The 25,384-nt window shown below is 42.7% G+C and overlaps 1 protein-coding gene across 1 annotated transcript in view; it reads left to right on the top strand.

Annotated features, from left to right (window-relative positions):
• DOK6 (docking protein 6) overlaps window positions 1-25,384 on the top strand; it is a 229,008-nt gene that overhangs the window by 96,622 nt on the left and 107,002 nt on the right. The window contains exon 3 of the mRNA XM_054381801.1: window positions 20,316-20,430. Within this exon, the coding sequence (XP_054237776.1) occupies window positions 20,316-20,430 (115 nt within the window). The remainder of the gene's footprint in view (window positions 1-20,315; window positions 20,431-25,384) is intronic.

Raw genomic sequence — 25,384 nt, 5'->3', positions numbered from 1 at the left:
CTTTATTAGCCTTTAAATTCCAGTTACCTCTTGATATCTTTAAAAAAAAAAATTAAAAAGTAGTAAATAGCAGTTAGTTTTCTTAAGAATCTTTATTAAGAAAAAGAGCTCCAGTAATTTCATATTGCCAAAACTGCCAATTTCTGATCACATAATGGTATCCAGGGTTGGAACTGAGATGTGCTGGACTATCAGCACTTTCTCTGAAGTGTCACAATAGCAGTGTTTCCTGCCTTGTGTGAAAGATCCACATAGAGCAAAAGTGATTCTTCTCTGCAACAAATTTCAAAACAGATTTACTTTCAAAATGGTCTTTACAAGGATTAATTGGATGGTTTAGGCTCATAGCTGTGATGAGTTGAGCCTAGCTGGATACCAGGTGCCCACCAAATCACTCTGTCACTCCCATTCCTTAATCTGAGAGAGGAGGGAAAATTCCAGGAGCCAGCTCCAGCGTGGTATTCCCACAGAATCACAGCCTCCTTTGGGCATCCACGTGTTCCAGTGTGGAGTCCTGCATGGGCTGCAGGTGAATATCTGCTCTACCATTAAGCTCCAAGGACTATGATTCTGTGATTTTATGTTTAAAAGGACTCAGAAACACTTTCCAAGTTGCCTGTAAACAATAATGTGAAACATAAGAATTGTTTGAGAAGCTTAAAAAATAACATTGATACAGATACAGCTGCATGTTGTACTATTGAGGGAAGCATGGCCCTCTGCATGAAACATAAGCAAATGGAAGGGAGGATGTTGGGTTTTTCATCCCTTTTTTCCCCTCTTAGTCTACACCTTGAGGTCTGGGAAGGGAAAGAAAAAGAAATTGATACCTTTTCATATTTAAAAGCTGGTTTTCTGGCTGTAAGGAGGAAAGAACTGTGTCCATTCACTTGGATTCTACACATTTTTCAAAGTCAGGAATCATTTCTAAAGTTACATTACCAGAAAATAGAAACCCTGAATGTTATTCTCAGACTTTTTTTTTTTTTTTTAAGGATATTATTATTACTTCTTAATGCTTATTCTCCTCGATTGCCTCCATTCTGATCAATGAAATAGTGGTGAAGTAGATGTGCAGGAGTTGTGGTTAGTCATAAAGCGTGACAATTGAGTGAATAGTGCAGGTTGTTATGGAGTAAATGCAGTTATTTGATTGCTGGTATTGGATCAAAATACCCTAATTCTCTTTCTTGCTATTTTAGAGCTGCTTATTGCTTTGATCTATTTTGAAGCAGTTGGAAATGCATGTTGATTGCTTATCCAGTGCAAGCCATTAGTCCTGTTTGAGACGCTTTGTTTCCTTACTCACAAAATGTAAGGAGAGCATCTGGGGTGCAAAGCTGAAGGGTAACTCTGAATTTCACTAGTCAATGAAAAAATAGATTAAATATTGAAGAACTGAGACCTGGTGTATTTTTAAAGAAGACTAAAATAGAATTGCAAGCCTGACTCCTTATGACAGGACTGGAGCACCTCTGCTATGAGGACAGGCTGAGGGAGCTGGGGTTGTTCAGCCTAGAAAATAGAAGGCTCTAGAGAGACTTAATAATAACCTTCCAATACCTGAAGGGAGCCTACAAGAAGAATGGAGAGGGAAACTGTTTACAAAGGCCTGCAGTGGCAGGACAAGGTGCAATGGTCTGAAATGAGAGAAGAGCAGATTTAGATTGGATGTTATGAACAAGTTCTTTGCTATAAAGGTAGTGGAACACTGGAGCAGGTTGCCCAGGGAGGTAGTTGAGGCCCCATCCTTGGAGTTACTCAAAGTGAGGCTCAGCAGGGCTCTGAGCAACCTGATGTGGTAGAGGATGTCTCTGCTTACTGCAGGGGGGATTGGACTAAATGACCTTTGGAGATCTCTTCCAACCCAAGCCTTCCTATGATTCTGAGATTCTGTGAGGTTGAAAGAGGTTCCCAAGGATACTTTGTGCAGTTTTACACCCTTATTTTGCTTTGCTCTTCCAAAGCAGAGATAACCGAATTTTCCTGAAAACTATATCCTCATTTTTTTCCCAATTTTGGCATGTAATCATCTTCAAATGTTTGTTTATGACACTTTCAAGTAGGTATCTTCTCTTCCAGCAAAGTCCTCCAGTTGGTGTGGAAGGTTGCAAAGGATGTTGCTTTAATCAGCAGCAGGTACCCAGCTGATGAGATTAAAATGACTGAAATGAGTAACTGTTAGTAGAATGACTCAGTTCTGTACAACAAACAATAAGACTTACAGTAACTATCAGAACCCTCTTAAAATATAGAAGTATCTGAACACCATAGTTGTTCAAAGCAAGCATTCTATGCACCAAAAAAACAAATTACAGGAAGAATTGGAGCTGTGCTGGCAGTAAAGCTGTTAATAGAGGCTGGGCACATCAAAGGGCAGCATGCAGACTAAGGCAGTAAAATATCTTTCAACAAAGATTGGATTAAGGCACTAACATCATCTTTCCTCAACAACGTGGTGAAGATACATACAAGCTTATCATGCTGACAGGACTTTGAGCTCCTACAAGCTTGGACCTGAAATGTTTAAATGACCCTATCAGTCTCTTCCTGTGTAGCACTCTACTCATCCTTCTAAACCTTGAAGGCAGAGTATTAATTAGAAGCATCAATTCATAGGGTGAAAAAAGAAGTGATGTTGATGAGTGGCTTTGAATTTCTCAGCAGTAACACCAGTGACTGAATCTAAGTACCCAGAAGGCAATGAGGAAGAAATTTTTTTACAATGAGAATGGTGCAACAGAGGAACAGGTTGTCCAGATATGTGATAGATAGATAGATAGATAGATAGATAGATAGATAGATAGATAGATAGATAGATAGTTTCCTCATCTTTGGAAACTTTCAAGGTCAGGTTGGACAGGGCTCACAGCAATTTGATCTAGTTGAAGATGTCCATGCTGACTGCAGGGGGGCTTGGTCTAGATGACTTTTAAACGTCCCTTCCAACAGAAAACATTTTATGATTCTATGAATACATCAAATAGTGGGAAAAATAAAGATAATCTCTTAGTCTCTACTGGTAACACAAAGAATTTCCAGATGTATTAGTGGTGGTTCTCATTGTGAAGATCCATGTACACTTATTACAAGGAATTGAGTACAGGTAGTTGAGTGCGTGCACAGTTCTGCAGTGAAAGGGACACTTTTTACTGTAAAAAATGTTGTTGGATAGGGGAGAAATGTTGAAATATTTCAGCAGGAGGGAATAATATAATAATAATAGTAATAATAATAAGATGATGACGATGATGATAGAAATAAAATTAATAATAATAAGTAATAAAAATAATGTAAAACATCCAGAATGTCATTGACCTGTAGAACAATTCAGGTTGAAAGGAACCACTGGAGTCTATCTAGATAACCTCCTGCTCAAAGCAGCATCAGTGATACCACATTGCTCATGGCCATGTCCAGTTTGGTTTTGAGTATCTTCAGGCATGGAGGCTCCATGACCTCTGCAAAACTAGAAAGTCTTTTATCTGAGACCTCATGATCAAAGCAGCAAAAGAGGTTGAGGACTGAGTTGCTGGAGGACTGAAAAGACCCCAAGGGTCCCCTGCTGGGCAATGAGCTGAGTCTGAGCCAGCCATGATCACTAGGCATGAAAGCAAACCATGTCCTGGGCTGCCCAGCAAGCTTATGGCAGCACATTGAGGACTCTCAACTAGGAGGGCTCCTTCCTGAGTGTTTATTAAGCCATACCTAGAGTATTGTGTTCAGTTTACTGCTCTGTTCTGGAGAGACACTGAAAAAACCTGAGAGGGTCCATCAGTGGGCCAGTGAGGAAACTGGAGGCTGGAGAACCTGCCATATGAGGAGAGGTGGAAGGAATTGGCTCTGCACTCGTGAAGGGAGAAGGCCCAGGGGGAAACTCCTCACAGTCTTTCAGTTTTGATGAGGTGGCTGAGGTGACAAATTGAGGCACTTTCTTCGCAAGGGTGTGCAGGCAAAGGACAAGAGGCAGCAAGCAGAGGTTGCTTCAGGGTAAATTCGCTGGATATAAGGAGAAAAAAAAAAAAAAAAAGGTTAGCCATGGGAGCTACTAAACATCAGACTAGACTGACTAGAGAGGTTATCATTTCCTCACTGGAAATCTTGAAGACCTGGCTTGACAATGCCCTGTGTAAGTTGATCTAAGGCTCTGCTTTTCAGATTGGACCAGATGATCTCCAGGGTCCCTTCTAACCTAGACTTTCCTGTGAACTCTGAAGTCTGTGTCGTTAAAGCCTGTGTCACACTGTGTCAGACGAGCTGCTGATGTATCCCTCTGCTGACCAGTGTCAGACTGGTCCTGTTCTCTCCTGAGCATGTTGAAGTTATTTCTAGCGATGGGAAAAAAATACACTTAATCTTTCTAGTGCCTCTTAAAACAGTCTCAAGAGAGTTTTTCCTTTGAGCTCTGGTAGTGTTACTGCTTTACAGGAGAGAGCAGGATGGTGTGTGTGTGAGTTCTGTATCTTCTGGTTTTGCCATGAAAATCTAGCCATGTTTTGGCAAAGTTTAAAGCCCTTGCTAAGCACTTCTGACTTTGACAGCTGGTATGTCTCCTGTCATCTGCAGAGCTTCATATATAATGGAAATTGGGAGGATTTTTCTCTCTTGAGTAATGAAATATGTTCCTTGCAGTTCTTTCAAGGCCTGAAGCCTGACATTCGCTCTAATAGCTACCTGTCATTCCTGAAGACAAGCACCAAGTCAGGTGTTTGAGATGAGATCATGGAGCCATTCTCTCTATGTCTATCCTCTGGCACCTAATTAACATGGGAAGGAAAACTACTGAATTTAAACTTAGAGAAGAAATAGACCAAATGTTAGCGTGTGGGAGAGAAAAGGAAAGAAATCAATGCTCCAGCACTTGATGAAATCACTTTAACAGTTAGATATCTGGGAGCAACACCAAGGGCTTTTGGCAGATGTAAAGCTGGCTGTTCAAGAAGTTGATAGAAGAAGTGCTAAAGGGATGGGAAGGTGGTGAAGAAAGTGCTTATTATTAAGGGTAAACTGAAATCCATTTTATTTGACTTGGAACAAGAGCAAAGGAGGCTGGTATAGAAATAAAAATCTGACAAGGAGGGGGAAGTGGACAAGGAAGCAAAGAGTGTGGACATCGTTTGTCTCTTCACTCCAGTTATATCTGGGGCAAATAGAGTAGTGCAGCAGGACAGATCCACATCAAAAGAAAGAAGAGGGACAGTTAAGATTTGTGCGGCAGAACAAATTGCTCTCTAATAGTGCTGCCTGCCTCAGGTTGCAGCAGCTGGAAGGGAGGTGTGCACTCCTCAGACATTTCCCAAGAGGAGCAGGTCCAAAAATAGAAGAACCTTGTGTTTGGCAGTGAGTTTCTGGGAGATAGGTACTTCTGGGAAGAGAGACTAGACATAAGGTCTCTGAAGGAGGTCTCCGTGGGTCCTTGGGGGGAGATCAAGAAGAAACAGTTGAACCTGGGTATAAAACAATTGGGCTCTGCTGTGGAGATTTGTACTAAGCTCCTCTTTTTAGCACAGATGTTGTTGAAAGATGAATCCTGGATATCTCAAATATATCCTCAAAAAGGACACATTTTACATTCATTTCTTTTCACCATACATATTTTTTGTGTGCTTTCCCTGTCAGTATAATCCACACCTCTCAGCAGTGAGGAAGGTGTGAAGGAAAATTAATATTTGTGAAACTATCTGTGTGAATTCTACTTGTGTGATGACCATTATGGAAGATCCCTGAGAAAAACCAGAGTGGAACTTGTATACCATGAAGTCATGAAAAAAACCCAGGATGAAATTGTGAGACTCACATAAAATTTATAAAGCTTTTCTTTATCAGAATAATATTTATCATGTATTCTGACTGAAGTGAAAAACAGTTCTGAGAACCCAAATATGAGCACGTCATGAAACAATCTGTATCATAATGTATATAGAAGAAGTGCCAGTAAACATAATTTATTTGTGTTACCATATGGGGATCAGAGGGCAGGGTTGCCATCCACAGGGATCTTGACAGGCTTGAGAAGAGGATCAGTACCAACTGCATGAGGCTTAACAAGTCAAACTGCAAGGTCCTGGCAGCTGGGTTGAGCCAATCCCAGGCACAAGTCTGGGCTGGATGCAGAGCAGGTTGAGAGTAGCCCTGAAGAAAGAGACTTCGAGGTGTTGGTTGATGACAAGATCCCCATAAGCCAGCAGTGCCCTAATGCAGCCCAGAAGGGAGCTGTGTACTGGGCTGCATCCAGAGGAATGTGGGCAGCAGGGCAAGAGAAGGGATTCTGCCCTTTGACTCTGCTCTGCTGAGACCCTACCTTGAACACTGCCTCCAGTTCTGGTGTCCACAGCATAAGAAGGATACAGAGGTGCTGGAGTGAGTGCAGAGGAGGGCCACAAAGATGATCTGGAGCTCCTCTGCTATGAGGAAAGGCAGAGGGAGCCTGGAGAAGACTCCAGGGGGACCTTAGAGCTGCTTTCCAATACCTGAAGGGATCCTCCAGGAAGGCTGCAGAGGGACTTTTCCTGAGGGTGTCTAGAGACAGGACAAGGAGGGATGATTTGAAGCTGAGGGAGAGAAGGGTTAGATTGGATCTTAGGAAGAAGTTCTTTAGCATGAGGGTGGTTAGACTCTGGAACAGGTTGCCCAGAGAGGCTGTGGATGCCTCCTCCCTGGGGATGTTCAAGACCAGGTTGGGTGAGGCCTTGAGCAGCCAAGTCTAGTTGAGAGGTGTCCCTGCCCATGTCAGGGAGGTTGGAATAAATGATCTCTAAGGTCCCTTCCAAGCTAATGCATTCTTTGATTGTATGATTCAAATAGCAGGAAAATGAGGGAGCAGACCTTTAGAACGAGTAGTCAAAGTAATTCTGACCTTCCCTTGTCAGCCTTCACCTCTGTGTCTATTCTCACCATTCAAGTGTAGAAAGTTAGTCTACTCCTTAAATAGTAAAGGTTGATGATGAAAGTTCAAGACCTACTTATTTAGCCTGCTGTTTATCATAGAACTGAAGGAATGTTGTGTGAGGGTATTTTTATTTATCTTTTTCTCCATGATAACCTTTTCCCTTGAAGCTGCTCTGAGTGGTGTCTGTGTTGCTGAAGAAACAATTCCCATTTTGATGTGGAGACGGGATGAGGTGTAGTCCCTTGTGCAGTATCTTTGAAAGGAAGCAGACAGCTACAGACAAGCTGCTATGGTGTAGAAGGGAGGGAAGACAGGATTGTCACTAATTTATTTTCTCTTAATAAAGGGAGATGAAATACAGTAGGACTGATTAATACTGTTTCACTTAAGGCTTTGATTTGCTTATAGTAAGGGAGGCTTTGCAACGTAAATAAAGAGCAATTTATTATGAAAATTGGCACAAAGCTGTCTAATTTTTACTTCTTCACAGAAGAAAATTTGAAATTCAAATCACTGGCTGATGAAGGTTATTAAAAATACATTAGAGTTCAAAATGTAGCTGTGTGTAATTGTCATAACAGATATTCCAAATTAATTTATCCCCAATGACAATTAAGCTAAAAGAATTTTTAAATTATCAGGCTAACAAGTTGCAGTTAATTTGGGAAGTAAATAAAGTGAAAGCATTTTAAAAAGGCTATCTCTGTGTAAAAAAAATCCTAAAAGAAGAGTTATATTCCTGGTCAGAGTCCTTTTTTTTTTTTTTAAATCTTTTTCCTATTGCTTTTTGGAGTTATTTTGCCTCAGGTTCGCTCTGATGGTTTTTTGTTTGTTTGCTTGGGGTTTTTTTGCTTTGGTTTGGTTTGGGTTGGGTTTTTTTTGTTAAGCATTTTTCTCCTCAAGAATTCTGAATCAGTTTGAGTCTGTGTATACACCTGTTCAAACCTGTGCTGCGTTAGGTTAATTTGAACTCCTACATTTTCTGTGTGGAGTGGCTGACACACCAGAAGGTTGTGCTGCCCTTCAGTGAGACTTAGGCTGGAGAGTTGGGCAGGGAGAAATTCAACAAGGGCTTTGTCCTTGTGAGACCCCATCTCAAATACTGCCTCCAGTTCTGGTGTCCCCAGCATAAGAAGGACACAGAGCTGTTGGATTAAGTCCAGAGGAGGCCACAAACATGCTGGAGCACCTCTGCTGTGAGGACAGCCTAGAGAAGAGAAGACTCCAGGGGGACCTTATAGCTGCCTTCCGTTATCTGAAGGGATCCTACAGGAAGGCTGGAGAGGGACTTTCCGTAAGGGTTTTTAGCAATAGGACAACGGAAAATGGGTTTAATCTAAAGGAGAATAGGTTTAGACTGGATTTTAGGAAGAAGTTCTTCAGTAGGAGGGTGAGACAGTGCAATAGGTTGCCCATGGAGGTTGTGGATGTCTCCTCCCTGGAGGTGTTCAAGGCCAGGTGTTCAAGGGTGAAGCCTTGAGCAGCCAAGTCTATTTGAGAGGTGTCCCTGCCTATGGCATAGGGGTTGGAGTAGATGATCCATGAGGTCCCTTTCAACCTAAGTCATTCTGTGATTCTAAGAAGATAGAATTATCTTCATAGGCCCTCTGAGAAAGCTGTCTATTGCCTGTGCTTGTCTTTGTCTTCCTCACCTTTGGGATAAGTAAGAAGAGCCAGAAACAGGGAGGGCAAGGATGATAATGTCCCTTCTTCTTTTCTGGCTAATGTAATTCTTCCTTTTCTGAATATAGCTCTTGATAGTTCAGTGGATATCTAGCATCTGAGAGGTCCTTAAAAGCTGCATCGTGAGATGCCTCTCACTCATGGTTGTTTTTTTCCCTGTGTGAGTAGTATAATGGTAAGCCAGCCTTTCTTAACCTAATTTTGACCTAAGGCTTACCTGTGGTTTCAAGATGTGACTACAGGGAGCTACAGGCTAAGCTGGAGGCTTTCACAGGTGGAAAAGGCTGGGAAGGGGGAGGTTAAACCTAGGGCTCAGCTACTGGCATGAGGTACAGCATAGCTGCAACCGAAGCCCTTCATGTGCATTGAGAGCCTGTGGTTGCTTGTCTGCTCTGACACTCCTAACCTTGTTTGTCAGTGCAGTGAGAAATTTTGTAGTGAGGGTCATATCTAGCCTGTAAGTAGGGAAAAAATAATAATATAGCCATCACTTAATGCTTTCAGCTAAGTTATATTTTGTGAGCATGCCTTTTGCTTGTAAATTTGGGAATCATTACACCTCAGCCAATTTTAATAAACCAAGAGAAGAATTTAAAGGAATTTTTGGAGAATTACATTTCTCCTTTTCTTTTTACTGGAAGACAAATAACAAATTCCTTTTTAATTAATGAATACCTTTGGGCCCAAACTGGAAAAGGTTTATGCAAAATCAGGTACTTGGGAGAATGTTAAAAGTGAAAGTTCTTCAAAATGGAAACAGCTTCTAACTGTCCAGTAAATTTCAGTAGCCTCACAAAGCTATTAAGAGTCATATAATGATCTAATTCATTTACATGTTCATTGTCTTATTACTCTGCTTGGACAATTAAACTACAATTAAGAAATGCCCCATTTTTTTGTTTCTCTGGCATAAGCACAGTACTGCTGTTTTCTTACCTCATAACTGTAATGGTTTGAAACTGTCTTTTTAATTTTTCCTTGCAAAGTTCAGAACAGAGAAAGTGAAAGAATGTAAATAAGTCACTATTGGGTGTAAGAAAGCAAAATAACGATTGTTCTAAACACTTCCATTGGATAGTCTGGAAGCAAAGGGAGATCGGTTGTGTTTTTCTATTGATTGTATATATTTGTAAATGTTGTGAATTTTGTATATTTGTACATATTCATTGCATTTCTCTGCTTGTAAATACAGCCTTCATTTGCTTCCAGACTGGGCTAGCCTGGTTACTTGTTGGTGGGGGGAGACACAATAACTCTATCAGTAAGTTCGATACTGAAAGTATCTGATTTTAATTTCTAGCTGAAGTTTGGAAAGATCATTGGGAAGCCGCTGTGATTTTTCTTGTGAATCATCTGCTCCTCTGCTCTGCTCTGGTGAGACCTCACCTGCAGTGCTGTGTCCAGATCTGGGGCCTCCAACACAAGAAAGATATGGACCTGATGGAGTGTGTCCAGAGGAGGCCACCAAGATGATCAGAGGGCTGGAGCACCTCTGCTGTTAAACCCGGAGAGGAGAACAGCAGAGGCTCCAAGGAGACTTTATAGCTGCACTTCAGTATCTGAAGGGGACTTGCAGCAAGGCTGGGGAAGGACTTTGCTTGTGGTGATAGGGTGAGGGGCAATGGTTTGAAACTCGCAGGGTAAATTTAGGTTGGACATCAGAGGGAAGTTCTGCACAGTGAGAGTGGTGAAATACTGGAACGGATTGCCCAGGAGTATGGTTGAGGCCCCATCCCTGGAGACATTCAAGATGAGACCTGCTGTGACCCTGTGCAGCCTGCTCTAGTTGGAGGTGTCGCTGCTGACTGCAGGGGAGTTGGACAAGATGCCCTTTGAGGGTCCCTTCCAAGCCTCTGCGATCTGTGAATCTTCCCTCTCTGCCATCTGTCTAGCATGGTGTTATTGTTCAGGTGTGAACCTGAATTTCAGTTTAGAGTGTTCTCTTACTATTAAGGCATTAGTTATTGCAAATTATCTCAACACTCACTTTTATAGAGGGATGTTTTTCCCCCCTTTTTGTCTGTTTTTTTTATTTTTTTAAATCTATGCCAGAATCTATCTATATTCTGATATTCAGTTTGCACATCAAAATGAAAGGTCAGACTGGAAAACATATTTCAAAGGTTCTTCAGGCTAGTGAGGAAATGGGATTGGGCAGAACTGGGATTTACCTTACAAATGGCTGCCTATAAAAATACCCTTTGAAGTGCGAAAACATTTATTTTTCAGTACATGCTTAAAAAGTCCTAATTAAAGTGTTTGTTAAGGAAAGAGGTCTGTATATTCATGAAGTGATCAGATTTTATCTGTTGCTTTAAAACACCAGGCTAGCAGCCTGCACCAGAGTAATCCCAGTAGCTGATTTTATGGACTAGGCAGCAGTTCAATCCTGGCAGCATTACAGCAGCACAGTTTGAGAGAAAGCAAAGTACCTTGGCTTGGCAAAGCCCCTACTTCTTTGCCTGTTAAAGGTAGCTGATATGACTTAATGTGCTTCTTTCTGCCTTGCTAGGTTTGCTGTACAGACACTGAAACCTACCTCTCTGGGCAGGCTGTTCCAATCCCTCACCAATCTTGCAGGAAAGAATGTTTTCCTAATATCCATCCTAACCTTCCCCTGGCACAACTTCAGCCCATTTCCTCTCATCCTATTGCTGGTTACTTGGGAGAAGAGACCAACAGCAGCCTCACTCCAACCTCTTTTCAGGTAGCTATAGAGAGCAATGAGATCTCCCCTCAGCCTTCTCATCTCCAGACTAAACAGCTCCAGCTCCCTCAGCTGTTCCTCATACAGTGCCCTCCAAACCCCTCTCCAGCCTCATTGCTCTTCTCTGGACACCCTCCAGCACCTCAATGTCTTTCCTATACTGTGGTGCCCAGAACTGAACCCAGTGCTCAGGCTATGGCCTCACCAGGGCCAAGTACCGGGGCACCATCACTTCCCTTCTCCTGCTGGACACACTGGGCTTGATCTAGGCCAGGATGCTGTCAGTCTTCTTGGCCACCTGGGCACAGAGCTGGCTCATGTTCAGCTGTCCACCAGCAGCCCTAGATCCTTTTTCGGCTGGTTTCCTTTCCAGGCACTTTTTGCTAAGCCTGTAGTGTTGCTTGGGGTTGTTATGACCAAAGTGCAGGACCTGGCACTTGGCCTTGTTAAATCACATCCCTTTGGCCTCAGTCCATTGATCTAACCTGTCCAGATGCACAAGAAGCTGTGGCTGTGGTGCATCAAGATATCATTTAGTAGTCATGGTCTGAACAAAAAGCTTAGGTGATGTAATCTAGATTTAAAAAAAAAAAATAAGAAAAAGAAAAATGTAAACTTTTTCATGTTTTTAAAATTTCAGTTTCACGGGGAGATAAATATATATATAAATATATTCTGCAAGAAGAAATTATTCAGTATCTCTCTGCTTTTATATATATGTGTGTATTTATATATATACACACATACATATATATATATATATACACCCATATATATTTCTTCCCATCAAATTTCACTTTCTTATTGCTTTATCCTTAGCCTAATTTATTTCTAACTTATACATTCATTCAATCCCTTTCTTGAGTGGTTGGTTTTACATTCTCCACCTTTTTTTTAACTTCCCAGCTAAGATGCTCACTGCTATTAGAGGTGTGGTTTCAGTGCAGTGCTTACAGGAATGAGCATTTACTTGGTAGCAGCTTCTTAAAGCCTCTGAATAGCAGCTGGAGCCCTGCCCCAGAGGCATGCTGTGGAGATTCATGTGCCACTCCTTGGCAGAATTCCTGGAGAGTGTCGTTACCATAACAACTCATCTTCTTCCAAGGATAAATCCACAAGGAGAGGTGGGGAAGACTCTTCTGTTTCCTTTGTGAATTGGTTTTGCTTTTACATAACCCAGCCTTCCACTTTTCTGATCTTGGGATTTCTCTTCACCCTTCTTGTGGTCCTCTTCTAATCTTGTGTTTGAAGTTTTGCTCTTCTTTCATGAAGTAGATTTTGCTGTGAAGAGCCTGTCTCTGCCTCCTGGATAACCTCCCTCCAGGCACCAGGGGGGTTTGTTTTGAGGTGCTTCCAAAGCCATCCCTGCTATGGACTGGTCCAGCCAGCATCCCTTAACATCTCCCCACAGGGCAGGTGGCCCAGCTCTGGCTGTCCTGGGGACACTTTGCTGAGCTTGCTGTAGTTTATCAATTGCATGGGGGGGTCCTAAAACTGGACACAGTGTTGTGATGGGATCTGTGTAAAGAAGAAAAGACATCCTGGCTGTGCTTCTGTTAATGCAGCCATTTCTCCAGGCCCCAGAGGGCTTTTTGCTTTTCAGGCTTTTTTTTTTTTTTTTTTTTTTGATAAGAGCCAAGCTGACATCCAGCTCTGTTTGAAGCTGTAACAGAAATTCTGCTCTGTGGCAACTGGATTTAACCATGTAAGAGTAGCATCTAATAACTGCACATAGGATGACTGAACACTGAACAGAAGAGAGATGTTTTGTTTCTTTGAGATACTCCTCTCTGTAGTCCTTTCATCTGCAGTAGGCCAGCATCTCCTTTTTTTCTCTTCTAGCAGGCTGGCAGCAGCACTTGGAGTATCATTAGCATCTTGGTCCCTCCTTTGCCCTTTCCTTGCTGTGACAGTCAACACAACTTGTGCTTCTTGTGTGGCTCTCTTATTGTTGTCATGCTCCTTCTGCTTTGAAGTGGATTCACAGATTCATAGAATGGGTTGGGTTGGAAGGGATATTGAAGATCATCCAGTTCCAACACCCCTGCCATGGGCAGGGACACCTTCCACTAGCCCAGGTTGCTCAAGACCTCATCCAGTCAGGCCTTGAACACCTCTAGGGAGGGGGCATCCACAGCCTCCCTGGGCAACCTGTTCCAGTGTCTCACCACCCTCACTATCAAGAATTTCTTCCTCATCTTCATTCTAAATCCAACCTTCTCAAGCTTCAATCCATTCACTCTCATCTTATCACTACAAGTCCTTGTAAATGTCCCTTCCTGGCTTTTTTCTAAGCCACTTTCAGGTTCTGGGTGGCTGCTCTAAGGTCTCCCAAGATCCTTCTCTTCTCTGGGCTGAACAAACCCAACTGTCTCAGCCTGTCCCCATAGGGGAGGTTCTCCAGCCCTCTGATCCCATTTTCATGGCCTCCTCTGGACCCACTCCAGCAGTTCCATGCCCTTACTATGCTGGTGGGGGCGGGGCACCAAAACTGGACACTACTCCAGGTATGGTCTCAGCAGAACAGAGGGGCCAAATCCCCTCCCTGTGCTGCTGCTCTCCCTGCTTTGGATGCAGCCCAGCACACAGCTGCCTGCTGGGCTGCCAGTGACCACTGCTGGCTCATGGGGAGTTTGTCAGCAACTGACACCCCCAAGGCCTTTTTCTGGAGGCTCCTCTCCTCACCCAGCCTGTACTTGTGGTTGGGAGTCTTGTGTCTGGGCATCACCCACTGGAGTGCCTGCTCCTTGCTGCTGTGTTGGCTTTTGCTCTGTTCCATTGCTGCTAGCATGGGATTGCAGAACAGATGGTGGTATGTGGGCCATTATTAAGAAATAAGAGGATGAACGATTACATTTTGTGGCTCTCTCTTTTGCTTCTATTTTTTGGTGGATAGAAATGAAATGACACAGGAAGGTAGTGCGCAGCCACAACCAGGAATCCAGTAATGCAAATTCTGACCTTTCCCTCTGCCCAAACAATTTCCAGGACACTGCATATTGGAAATAACATTCAGGAGATGGAATCACAGAAGCATTTCCCTCCCATTTGGAAGAATTCAAGCAGGATATAACCCAGAATGGAGCACTTGAGATTTTATGCATGATTTTTTGTGTGGTTTTGATCTTTTCTGGAGCTTTTTCATATTTACTGTGGTACTACCGTTTTTTTTTATAGTGATGCAGATGTAATATGTGATTTGGAAGTAATATCTCTATAACTGTGGAATAGTTATCTGGAGCATTTTGAGCACCAGACCCCTACATTTGTTATACTGATATTGGTTATATTGATTACATTGTTATATTGATACACATATATACATCCGTAGATTCAGAGGTTCATAGAATGGTTTGGTTTGGTATTGGAAGGCTGCTCTAAGGTCTCCCTGGAGCTTTCTCTTTTCCAGGCTGCACAGCCCCAACTCTCTCATCCTGTCCCCATAGCAGAGGTTCTCCAGCCCTCTGATCATCTTCATGGCCTCCTCTGGACCCACTCCATGTAACCCATCAGTGGATGGTGCAGATCCTAGATGTTCAGCTCCCTCCTAGAACAGATTTTTATTCCAAGGCACAAACAAATTAATGTCCAGCATAGTAATGAAGTATGGAAGAGAAAGTGTGTTGAGTTGTCCCTAAAATCCTTCCTCTTTGAAAGAACTCAATGCAATTTCAAAGAAAGTAATCAGATAACTGTCAAAGTGACTATTTAAAGTAATTGTATGCTGTAATTTAATAGCCCTTCTCAACTAAGAATATAATTAAGATGCCAAAAGTGAAAGAAAAAAAGAAGACCCTCAGACATTTTAAAGGGTAGATATTTTAAGCTGCATTGATGCTTACTGTGTTGTTATAGAAAATACTTCTGTAGCATAAGGAAAATATGATCCTTTAATTAGGTCCCATGAGCACTTTCAAAAAGAAGACTGCAGGTGGCTGTAACGTGGGTCACAGACTCCCAGACAGAAAACATGTGGGTGTTTCTCCCACATAAAAATAACCTCTTAATGGGGATGAGTTGTTACAGGCAATGCTCAGACTGGGACCGTGGAAGATCTCTGAAATGTCCAGGCAGAGCAGGGCTAAAAGCTTTTCTAGATGGATCAGACGTTTGTTGCTAGCAATCTCTTAACTGACCTCTCCTTGCTAGCTAGAGATAAGTACCCAACTCAAAGGTTGGGTCACATGGGCAGAGGTTTTCTTTTGCATCATTCCTGAATAATTTCCTTGCTCATCAGCCTGTGCCTGTGTATCTTGCTTCCTGCCCACCACTGCAGCTCAGTAATTTTCCCATGCTTGAATTATTTATTAAGAATCTGCAGCATGACACTACTGAAATGAAATTACATTTGTTTTGGCTAAAAAGAAGTGGAGCTAGACTTCTGACATCTAGCAGGATGGTTTTCAGAGCTTTGCTTCAAGTCTTTTTGCCACAGAATTGTGCTAAAACTAAACCAGACCAAGCCTTGAGTGTTTCTTGTAACTCAGTTCCCAGGTGTCAGGCAATGCTTGGGCATTCTGACAGGGAGTAGGGAATTGAAGTGATTTGATATTAAAAATCACATCGAGGTTCTTCATGCAGAAAGGTGTCTTCAAGTTTGTGTGAAACTTACAGGGTGCTAATGAAGGCATAGGATAGGGAAATCTTCAAGGAAATGAAGATTTTTTCCTTTTCCATCTCCATGTCCTTCTCCCCCTTTCCCTTCTCCCCCTTCCCCTTTGTCCCCTTCCTTTTCTCTTTCCTTTCCCCTTTCCTCTTTCCCTTCCCCTTCCCTTTTCCATTTTCCCCTTTCCCCTTCCCTTTACAAGTGATCTGCCCAGACATGGCTAGACAGCATTTAGAGCTGTTGGTGCTTATTGATTTTATCCTTCCTATATGACATTCAGTTAAGGAAGCAGGTGGAAGCTCTAAAAGCAATGATCTTTTTTGGTGAGACGTTTTACTAACACAAAATAAGTTTGAGTTTTGTGTGTATCTGCAGACCAAGGTAAAGGAAAACCTTGAGGATGTGAGGAGGTGGATTCCATTACTTGAAGCAGTGATTCTTAAATGCCCTAAGTATATGAACAACAACAGCAAACAAACTGAAGAGTCTTTTGCATTCTTGTTCTGTGCTTGATGTTGCTCTGTAAGGACCTTCTGCATTTGGGTGAACAATCTGAGACTCACCCCAAGAAGATTTAGATTGGATATTAGGAACAGGTTCTTTACTATGAGGGTGGTGGAACACTGGAACAGATTGCCCATGGAGGTGGTTGAGGCCCCATCCCTGGAGATATTCAAAGTGAGGCTCAACAGGGCTCTGGGGAGCCTGATCTAGTTGAGGATGTCCCTGTTGACTGCAATGGGGTTGGACTATATGATCTTTTGGAGGTCCCTTCCAACCCAGAATATTCTATGATTCTAAGATGTGTGCAGATCAGCTGTACTGATGTGGAATCTCTGAGGTGATCCAAATTCTTTAGTGTAACAGGAAACAAGGTGGAGAAGCCAATGTTGATGGGTGGTCTTGAGCTGGGAGCCTAGCATAGCTGATTGAGATGCTGCCTTTACCAATCTTAGAAATTATCCTACCTTGTAACCCTTCAGGGTTATTTCATTTCATCAAATATTAGCTAAATGTAAAGGAATTCAAGGTCTCTGATATAGCTGTGTAAAAAAACCACCACCAAAAAACCCCAAAACTAAACAGAACATAAAATTGCCCCCAAAACCAAACCAAAAAGTGACAACAACAAAAACAAACAAAGAAAACCAGAAAGAAAAAGAAAAATAACCCTACACTTCTAGGTATGAAAAAAATGGAATAAAATAACCTTGGCAAAGCAAAGTTTGCTGCGTAGAAATTAAATAACTATTCCACATCTCCCAGTGTTCAGTTGTAAGTCTGCAAGCAAGTGAAATTGTTTTAGAGATTGATACAGGAAAATGTCTGTGTGGGCTGCTGAGTGATGGACAGATGAAGCAGGAGTTATTGATGAGGAGTAGGAGAACTGAGAAATGGGCCAGGTGCTAAAAGTGCCTAACATTGGTACCACACTGAGCACCATATGGAGTAGAGCACTTAAATGATAGCACCAGTGCCTGGTAAAGAAAAGAAAGTCTTAAGTTAATGTGCTAACTTGAGGGGAAAATTGGAAACTTAAATACTAAATATTATATACAAAAGGATCTGTTTAACTGCTGGAAGGAATCTTAAAGGATAAAAGCAGGTGAGCAATCTCTTTTCAAGATTACTCACTGAACAGGTAACATTAGGGGATTTATGTCATGGAATCACAGAATGCCAGGTTGGAAAGGATTACAAGGATCACCTTTCTGGGTGACAGTGGAGTTGAAATGAGCTGGCCCAGCAGCCTGTCAAGCTGAGCCTTAAAACTGACCAATGTAAGGGAATCCACTGCTTCCAAAGTCCAACTCTTATGGTGAAAAGGTTTCTTCTGGATTCCAATGGGAATCTCCCCAGCAGTAATTTGTATCCACTCCCCCTTGTCTTCTCCATGTGACTCCCTGTAAAAAGGGAGTCTCTATCCTCTTGGTAGCCACCCTTCATGTGCTGGTCCATGGTAATAAGGTCTGCCCTAAGCCTTCTTTTCCCAAAGCAGAAAAAAAGCTTTATTTTTTAAAATTGCTGTAACAAAGAATTGAATAAAACTATCTCAAAACATTCACTTTTATGGTGAGCCTTGTGGCTGGCCTGTGACACCTGCAGGCAAGCACTGTTTGAGATTTTCACAATCAAGGGCAGATTTGACTCTCCTCAGCAGAGGTCTTCTTGTCTTTGTATATAAATTCACTGCTTACTGACCAAACAGTAGTGATGATTCACAGAGTCGTAGTTTGTTGTTGAAGTTCATTGTTCTGGAGGGACACAAATGGGAGCAAATAAGCAAACTGATTTTCAAAGCTTCTGTTGTGTTGGATTGTATTTAACTTTTTAGGCACAGTATAATCCCGCAATGGGAATATTTCCTTATTTCTTGGGGGTAGAAAATCTAGATAACACTCTTACATGTGTAGGAGCAGAGAGTTTTATTCTTTTCTTCTTGCTGGCATAAGCTTACCAATGATCTGGGTAATTCCAGAACACTCTGGAATTGTTGTTGTGAAGATGCAGCAATGTTTTCAATGAACTAAACTGTGTTTTGTTAGCTGTGGTACCTCAGGGAGCAAATATTAGTATAGCTTTCCTTGCTTGAAAACGTAGATATGCCTCATGCACTACTCTTAAGAAAGGAGCTTTTTCTTTTTTGACAAATGTTCAGTTTTGAGACCTTCTTTAAGTTTGCAAAGAGATTATTTAAATTATTTCCAAACATTTATGACTTCTTTAGAATTTTTTTTAATGTCTTTTCAGGAGCTCAGATATTTTTTCCTCTTTAAAAGGTCTTATTTATTTATTTTTAAAACCTACATTAACAGTTAAACCACACATTTAAAAATTATTAAGCTAAAGCAGTCTCATTACCATGGCAAAGTTCATTATTCATTCATTCGTTCAAAACAATATAAACTCTCAGGTGTTTATTTTTTAATTGCTAATGTTCAGTGAGTAGAGAAATGACTCATGCTTTGTTGGCATTAAACCCAGAGTCTGCAATTTGATTAACTGCATTTCTCTCTAGCAGTTGCAGGATAGACCTTCATAGAACCATTGGTCTTGCCTCTTTCTCCTCTGATTGTGGAGGGAAACATATAGTGCAATTTGAAGAGATCATAGAATCATAGAATTGGGTTGGAAGGGACCTCCAAAGGGCATCCAGTCCAACCCCATGTCAGTGAGCAGAGCCTTGCTGAGCCACACCTTGAATAAATCCAGGGAGGGGGCCTCAACTACCTCCCTGGGCAACCTGTTCCAGTATTCCAGCACCCTCATTAGGTTCAGTTCTGGGTGCCGCAGGACAGGAAAGACATCGAGGTGCTGGAGGGTGTCCAGAGAAGAGCAACAGGGCTGGTGAGGAGTTTGGGAGGCATCTCATACAAGGAACAGCTAAGGGAGCTAGAGTGGTTTTAGTCTGGAGAAGAGAAGGCTGAGGGGAGATCTTACTGATTTCTACAACTCCCTGAGAGGAGTGAGGCTGGTGTTGGTCTCTTCTCCCAAAGAACCAGCAATTAGATGAGAGGAAATGGTGTGAACTTGTGCCAGGGATGTTTAAGTTGGCCATAGGAAAAATTTCTTTGCTGCAAGAGTGGTGAGGTGTTGGAAAAGGCCACCCAGGGAGGTGGTGGAGTCACCATCCCTGGAGGTGTTCAAGAAACTGTAGATGTAGTGCTTCAGGATATAGTTTATTGGTCATGGTGGTTGGGTTAGGATTGGACTTGATGATCTTGAAGGTCTTTTCCAACTTTAATGATTCTATGATTCTATTATGTGAAATGTTAAGCAGTTTCCTACAGGCTGTGCTACCAGCTCTGGTTGTAATGAGATGTTTTTCTTCCATCTGTTTTAATTGTAGTTATCTCCTTGCATCAGAGGGGAATGGAAATAAATGGAATTGTTTATGCTGTACATTTGCCAGCAGAGCCCTTTTGTGTTGATAATCTTTTCTAATATTTAGAGAATAAAACAAAATTGTGAGTTCTTCTGAGGATGAGAACTGCACTTCAAAGACAGATGAGCATCTATCCCTACAAATGTGGTTACACTAATTGGCATGATAATTGAATTGCTTCCTTTAACTAATCCAAGCCTGCTGACTCTCCATCAGGTTCTGTATCTGATGCAGATTCTGAAACTGATCAAAGTTGTACAAATAGAGAAATTGAAAAACATATTACAGAATAATCATAAGGCTGTTTTGCTGTGTTTCCCAGTAGAACTTAGAGAAGCAGAAGGTTCACTTTTTAATACAGTACATTTCAGAGAGTATTTTGCTGCACCTTCAAGACTTTGTCTTTTTGTGTTTTTATCAATGAAAAACTTGTCAATGTAAATAACCTCAAGAGGAAAAGCATGCTAACAACTGAGTAGTTATGAATGCTCTTTTCTTTTGTTCTATCTGTAGACTGACCTAAAATGCTTCTCTTCATTTTAAGGTGACTGAGCTGCACAACATCAAAAACATCACTCGATTGCCTCGCGAGACAAAGAAGCATGCAGTGGCCATCATCTTCCATGATGAGACATCAAAGACCTTTGCCTGTGAGTCAGGTAAGCACTTGGTACTGCATCACTGCCTCCAAGAAAGGAAGTTGCACATCAAAGTCTTGCTCGGATTAATTAATTAACACCACCTAGAAAACCTTCACTTAAAGATATTTCTTGTTTAGAGTTTGGGATTTACAGATTCATAGATTGCATTCATTTGGAAGGGACCCTCAAAGGTCATCTTGTCCAACATCCCCTGCAGTCAGCAGGGACACCTCCAACTAGATCAGGCTGCCCAGAGCCACATCAAGTTTGGTCTGGAATGTCTCTAGGAATAGGGCCTCAACCACATCCCTGGGCAGCCTGTTCCAGAATTTTACCACTCTCATTGTGCAGAACTTCCTCCTGATGTCCAATCTAGATCTACCCTGCTCCAGTTTCAAAGCACTGCCCCTCATCCTGTTGCTACAAGCCCTTCTAAACAGTCCCTCCCCAGCTTTCTTGTAGGTCCCCTTCATATACTGAGATTCATCTCTAAGGTCTCCCCAGAGCCTTCTCTTCTCCAGGCTGAACAGCCCCAGTTCTTTCAGCCTGTCCCCATAGCAGAGGTTCTCCAGCCCTCTGGTCATTTTTGTGGTCCTCCTCTGAACCCACTCCAGCAGGTCCATGTCTCTCTTATGGTGGGGGCCTCAGAGCTGGACACAGCACTGCAGGTGAGGTCTCACCAGAGCATAGCAGAGTGGCAGAATCCCCTCTCTTCATCTGCTGGCTCCACTTCTTTTGATGCAGCCCTGGATGCCATTGGCCTTCTGGGATGCAGGTGTGCACTGTTGGCTCATGTCCAGCTTCTCATCCACCAGCCACCCACAAGTCCTTTTCAGCAGGTCTGCTCTCAATCTCATCATCCCCCAGCCTGAATTGATATCAAGGATTGCCCTGATCTAGGCGCAGGACCTTACACTTTGCCTTATCGAACCTTGTGAGGCTCTCCTCAGCCCACCTCTTAAGCCACACTTTGGGTTTTTGTGTTTAGTAGGGATTTATTTTAATACACTTTGGGAGATGTTGGGGGGTGTTACAGAGTTCTTTCTTCATTACTTGTCTTTGGCTGCACTCAGATGGTCTAAAGAATGGAGATTTTCAGCTAAACTTTTAAAAGTGAGCAAAAAATACCATGTTTTGCTATAGGCATTTACTAAACTAATAATTATCATGCCACTGCAAATAATGCCAGCTACAGCCTCAGGATGTTGTAAAACTGGACGTCAACCAGTCTGGGTTTTGAACAGCTATATGGTATAATGGATGAGTTCAGCTGAAAAGAAGACTTGGACAGCATAGTTCATAGTAACAGGTAGTTACTTGTGAGACACTGAGCTCTGCACTATTAAAGTGCACTCCTTTCTTCTTTGAAAACGAAATTGGCCATGTCTGTGTCCTAGGGGATATTTTACCTGAATAAAATGTTTTTTAAAGCGGATCAGGGCAATCCCAAGCACAAATACGGGCTGGGCAAGGTGTGGCTCAAGAGCAGTCTGGAGGAGAAGGAAGTGTCAGTTGCTGACAAACTTCCCATGAGCCAGCAATGGTCACTGGCAGCCCAGCAGGCAGCTGTGTGCTGGGCTGCATCCAAAGCAGGGAGAGCAGCAGAACAGGGAGGGGATTCTGCCCCTCTGCTCTGCTCTGCTCTGCAGCACTGCCTCCAGTTCTGGTGCCTCCATGGATCTGCTGGAGTGGGTCCAGAGGAGGCCATGAAGATGATCAGAGGGCTGGATCATCTCCCTTATGGAGGCAGGCTGAGAGAGTTGGGGCTGTTCAGCCTGGAGAAGAGAAGTCTCCAGGGAGACTTTGGAGCATCCTTCCAGTACCTGAAAGTGGCTTAGAAGAAAGCCAGGAAGAGACATTTACAAGGACTTGTAGTGATAGGGTGAGAGCGAATGGATTGAAGCTTGAGAATGTTGGATTTAGAATGAAGATGAGGAAGAAATTCTTGATAGTGAGGGTGGTGAGACACTGGAACAGGTTGCCCAGGGAGGCTGTGGATGCCCCCTCCCTGGAGGTGTTCAAGACCCGACTGGATGAGGTCTTGAGCAACCTGGGCTAGTGGAAGGTGTCCCTCCCCATGGCAGGAGGTTGGAACTAGATGATCTTTAAGGTTGCTTCCAACCCTAACCAATCTATGAATCTGTGAGAGAAGAGTATAAAATTTTCTAATGATGAAGTTTGCTTTGTGATATATTTGAAACTGTGCATTTTGAAACGGTATCTCGATATTATCATATAAACATTGCATGCTATACAATCCAAGTTAAAACACAGTGAAACTAAATTGTTCAAACTACATCATTTCCATCAGATGATGTAGCTGCACTGCTTTATTTAATTAAAATCTTACTCTTTTGAAATCCATATCTTTGGAAGCTTCTGAACTAGGAAGATATGCTCTAAAAAATCTTTTTTTTTTGGAGCTCGTTTCCACAGCTGAGTTCTGTCTTCCCACAAGGAACTATTCTTCATTTTACTGCTGCTATAATCTGCCAAGCCCTTTGCTTTCCTTTTTGAAACTTACTGAAGTTTAAGGACTATTTAGAGAGCTGCTTGTTATTTCAAGTAGTTTCTTCCTCTTCTCAAGTCTCTGAAATGATGTTTAGTGCTAGCAGTTTCTATGGGACAGTACCTCAATTTCTAACAACCTTGTGGCATATGGTGGTGTCAGACCACTACTTTGATTAACTCAGCAGGACCTTTACTAAGGTCCTTTCAGGCTTTAGAGGGAAAGAACCACTCAAGTAGTTTTGACTTAGTCAAAAATCTCCTTCATTGAATCACAGAATGGCTTAGGTTGGAATAGACCTTAGAGATCATCTACTGCAACCTCCCTGCCATGGGCAGGGATACCTCTCAAGTCTTCTTTCCGGAAGCTTAACGTCCATAATGTGGCAGGAGCAGGAGTGTCTTGCACTGAGACAGAAGTTCTGAAATGCCCTCTAAAACTCCCTCTAAAGCTGTAGAACCATAGAATTATTGAACGGTCTGGGTTGGAAGAGACATACAAAGGTCATCTAGTCCAACTACCTCTGCAATCAGCAGAGGCATCTTCAACTAGATTGGGTTGCCCAGAGCCCTGTCAAGCCTGACCTTGAATATCTCCACGGATGGGGCCACAACCACCTCCCTGGGCAACCTGATATGATGTAATGAGCAATGGTGACTGTGCAGGACCAGCAAGAAAATGAACCTGGCTGACATGAATATTGATTCAAGCTAGAAGTTTATGGTGCTATTATGGAAGTTGCTGGCATGCTGAGGATTGTGCCTGAGCAATAGCCAGCTTTCAGCAAATGAAAGTTTATGGCTTGCTGTAGTTCAGGGAAAGACCATGTGGGAGCATTACTTTCCTTTAGTAATGCCAGCAAAATATTATGTGATGCAAGCCCCCAGGTCCTTTTGGCTCAGTGGACCCAAAAGCATAGGTTTGTGTAATATGCATTTTGATTTTTGAATGGCAGAAGGTGAAGAAGTTTGATGAATGTATAAAACTATTGATAAAAGACAAATGGGGAGGTTGCAAATAATTGTGGCTTCAGAGACAAGAGAAAGAAACCACATCAGGGCTGAAATGAGATTTCAGAGAGTTGGGTCTAGAATGAGATGTAACATGGGAAAAGGGAGGGGGCAAAATCACAGAGAAATCTTAAAGCACCACTGATGGGAAACAAATGCAGGCATTCCCCAAGACGCTGATGCTTGTCTGTCTGCTCTCCAGGACAGTGCCCCCTTCTGCAGAGAAGTAGATGAGTTGAAGGTTTTTATTTCTTTACAGGCATGCATGAACTGCAGTTCTCCAGTCACTGCAATCAGGAAACATCTTCATTACTTTTATGAGGTTCAACTTTGGCATTCCATTAAAGCTGCTCTTATTCCCCCCCACTGAGAAAATGGACTTGGGGTATTGCTAAATGTCATTCAGTTGTTTAAGACTTCAGGTTTAGGGCTTTATCCACTCTGTTGAGAAAGCTTCACTGGTGTTAATGTTCTTGTGATTCTTTTGGTTCACTCCACTGTTTGATTTTCTTGAGTGACTTCCTGCTGCAATGGTTACCTTGGTACACCTCTTTTATACATTTCTAACATAAACCAGATTTTTCTTCTATATTCATAGAGTCATAGAATGGTTTGGATTGGGAGGGACCTGCAAAGATCATCTAGTCAGTGAGCAGGGACATCCTCCACTAGATAATCTTGCTCAGAGCCTTGTCGAGCCTGATCTTGAATAGCTCCAGGGATGGAGCTTCAGCTACCTCCCTGGGTAACCTGTTCCAGTGTTCCACCACCCTCATGGTGCAGAACTTGTTCCTAATATCTAATCTAAATCTCTTCTTCCCTAAGTCCAAACCATTGCCCCTTCTCCTGTCACTGCAGTTCTTTGGAAACAGTCCCTCTGCAGCCTTCTTGTAGCCACCTTTACATACTGGAAGGCTGCTCTTTGGTCTCCCTGGAGCCTTCTCCAGGCTGAACAGCCCCAGTTCCCTTAGCCTATCCTCATAGCAGAGGTGATCCAGCCCCCTGGTCATCTTTGTGGCCCTCCTCTGGACCCACTACATCCGGTCCATGTCCTTCCTGTGTTGAGGGCACCAGAGCTGGACAGAGCACTGCAGGTGAGGTCTCCCCAGAGCAGAGGGGCAGGATCCCCTCTCTCCATCTGCCGGCCATGCTCCTTTTGATGCAGCCCTGGCTGCCATTGGCCTTCTGGGCTGCAAGTGCCCATTGCTAGCTCATGTCCAGCTTCTCATCCACCAGCACCCCCAAGTGCTTTTCTGCAGGGCTGCTCTCAATCTCATCATCCCCAGCCTGGACTGATACTGAGCACTGGCCTGACTTAGGTGCAGGACCTTGAACTTTGCCTTATTGAACCTCATGAGGTTCTCTTCATCCTACCTCTCCAGCATGTCCAGGTCTTTCTGGGTGGTACTCATGTTTCTGACTTATCAACCACACCACTCAACTTGGTATCATA

The sequence above is a fragment of the Indicator indicator genome, chromosome 6 (assembly GCF_027791375.1).
Source record: "Indicator indicator isolate 239-I01 chromosome 6, UM_Iind_1.1, whole genome shotgun sequence".
Classification (NCBI taxonomy): Eukaryota; Metazoa; Chordata; class Aves; order Piciformes; family Indicatoridae; genus Indicator; species Indicator indicator.
This window is presented reverse-complemented; position numbering and strand designations above follow the sequence as displayed.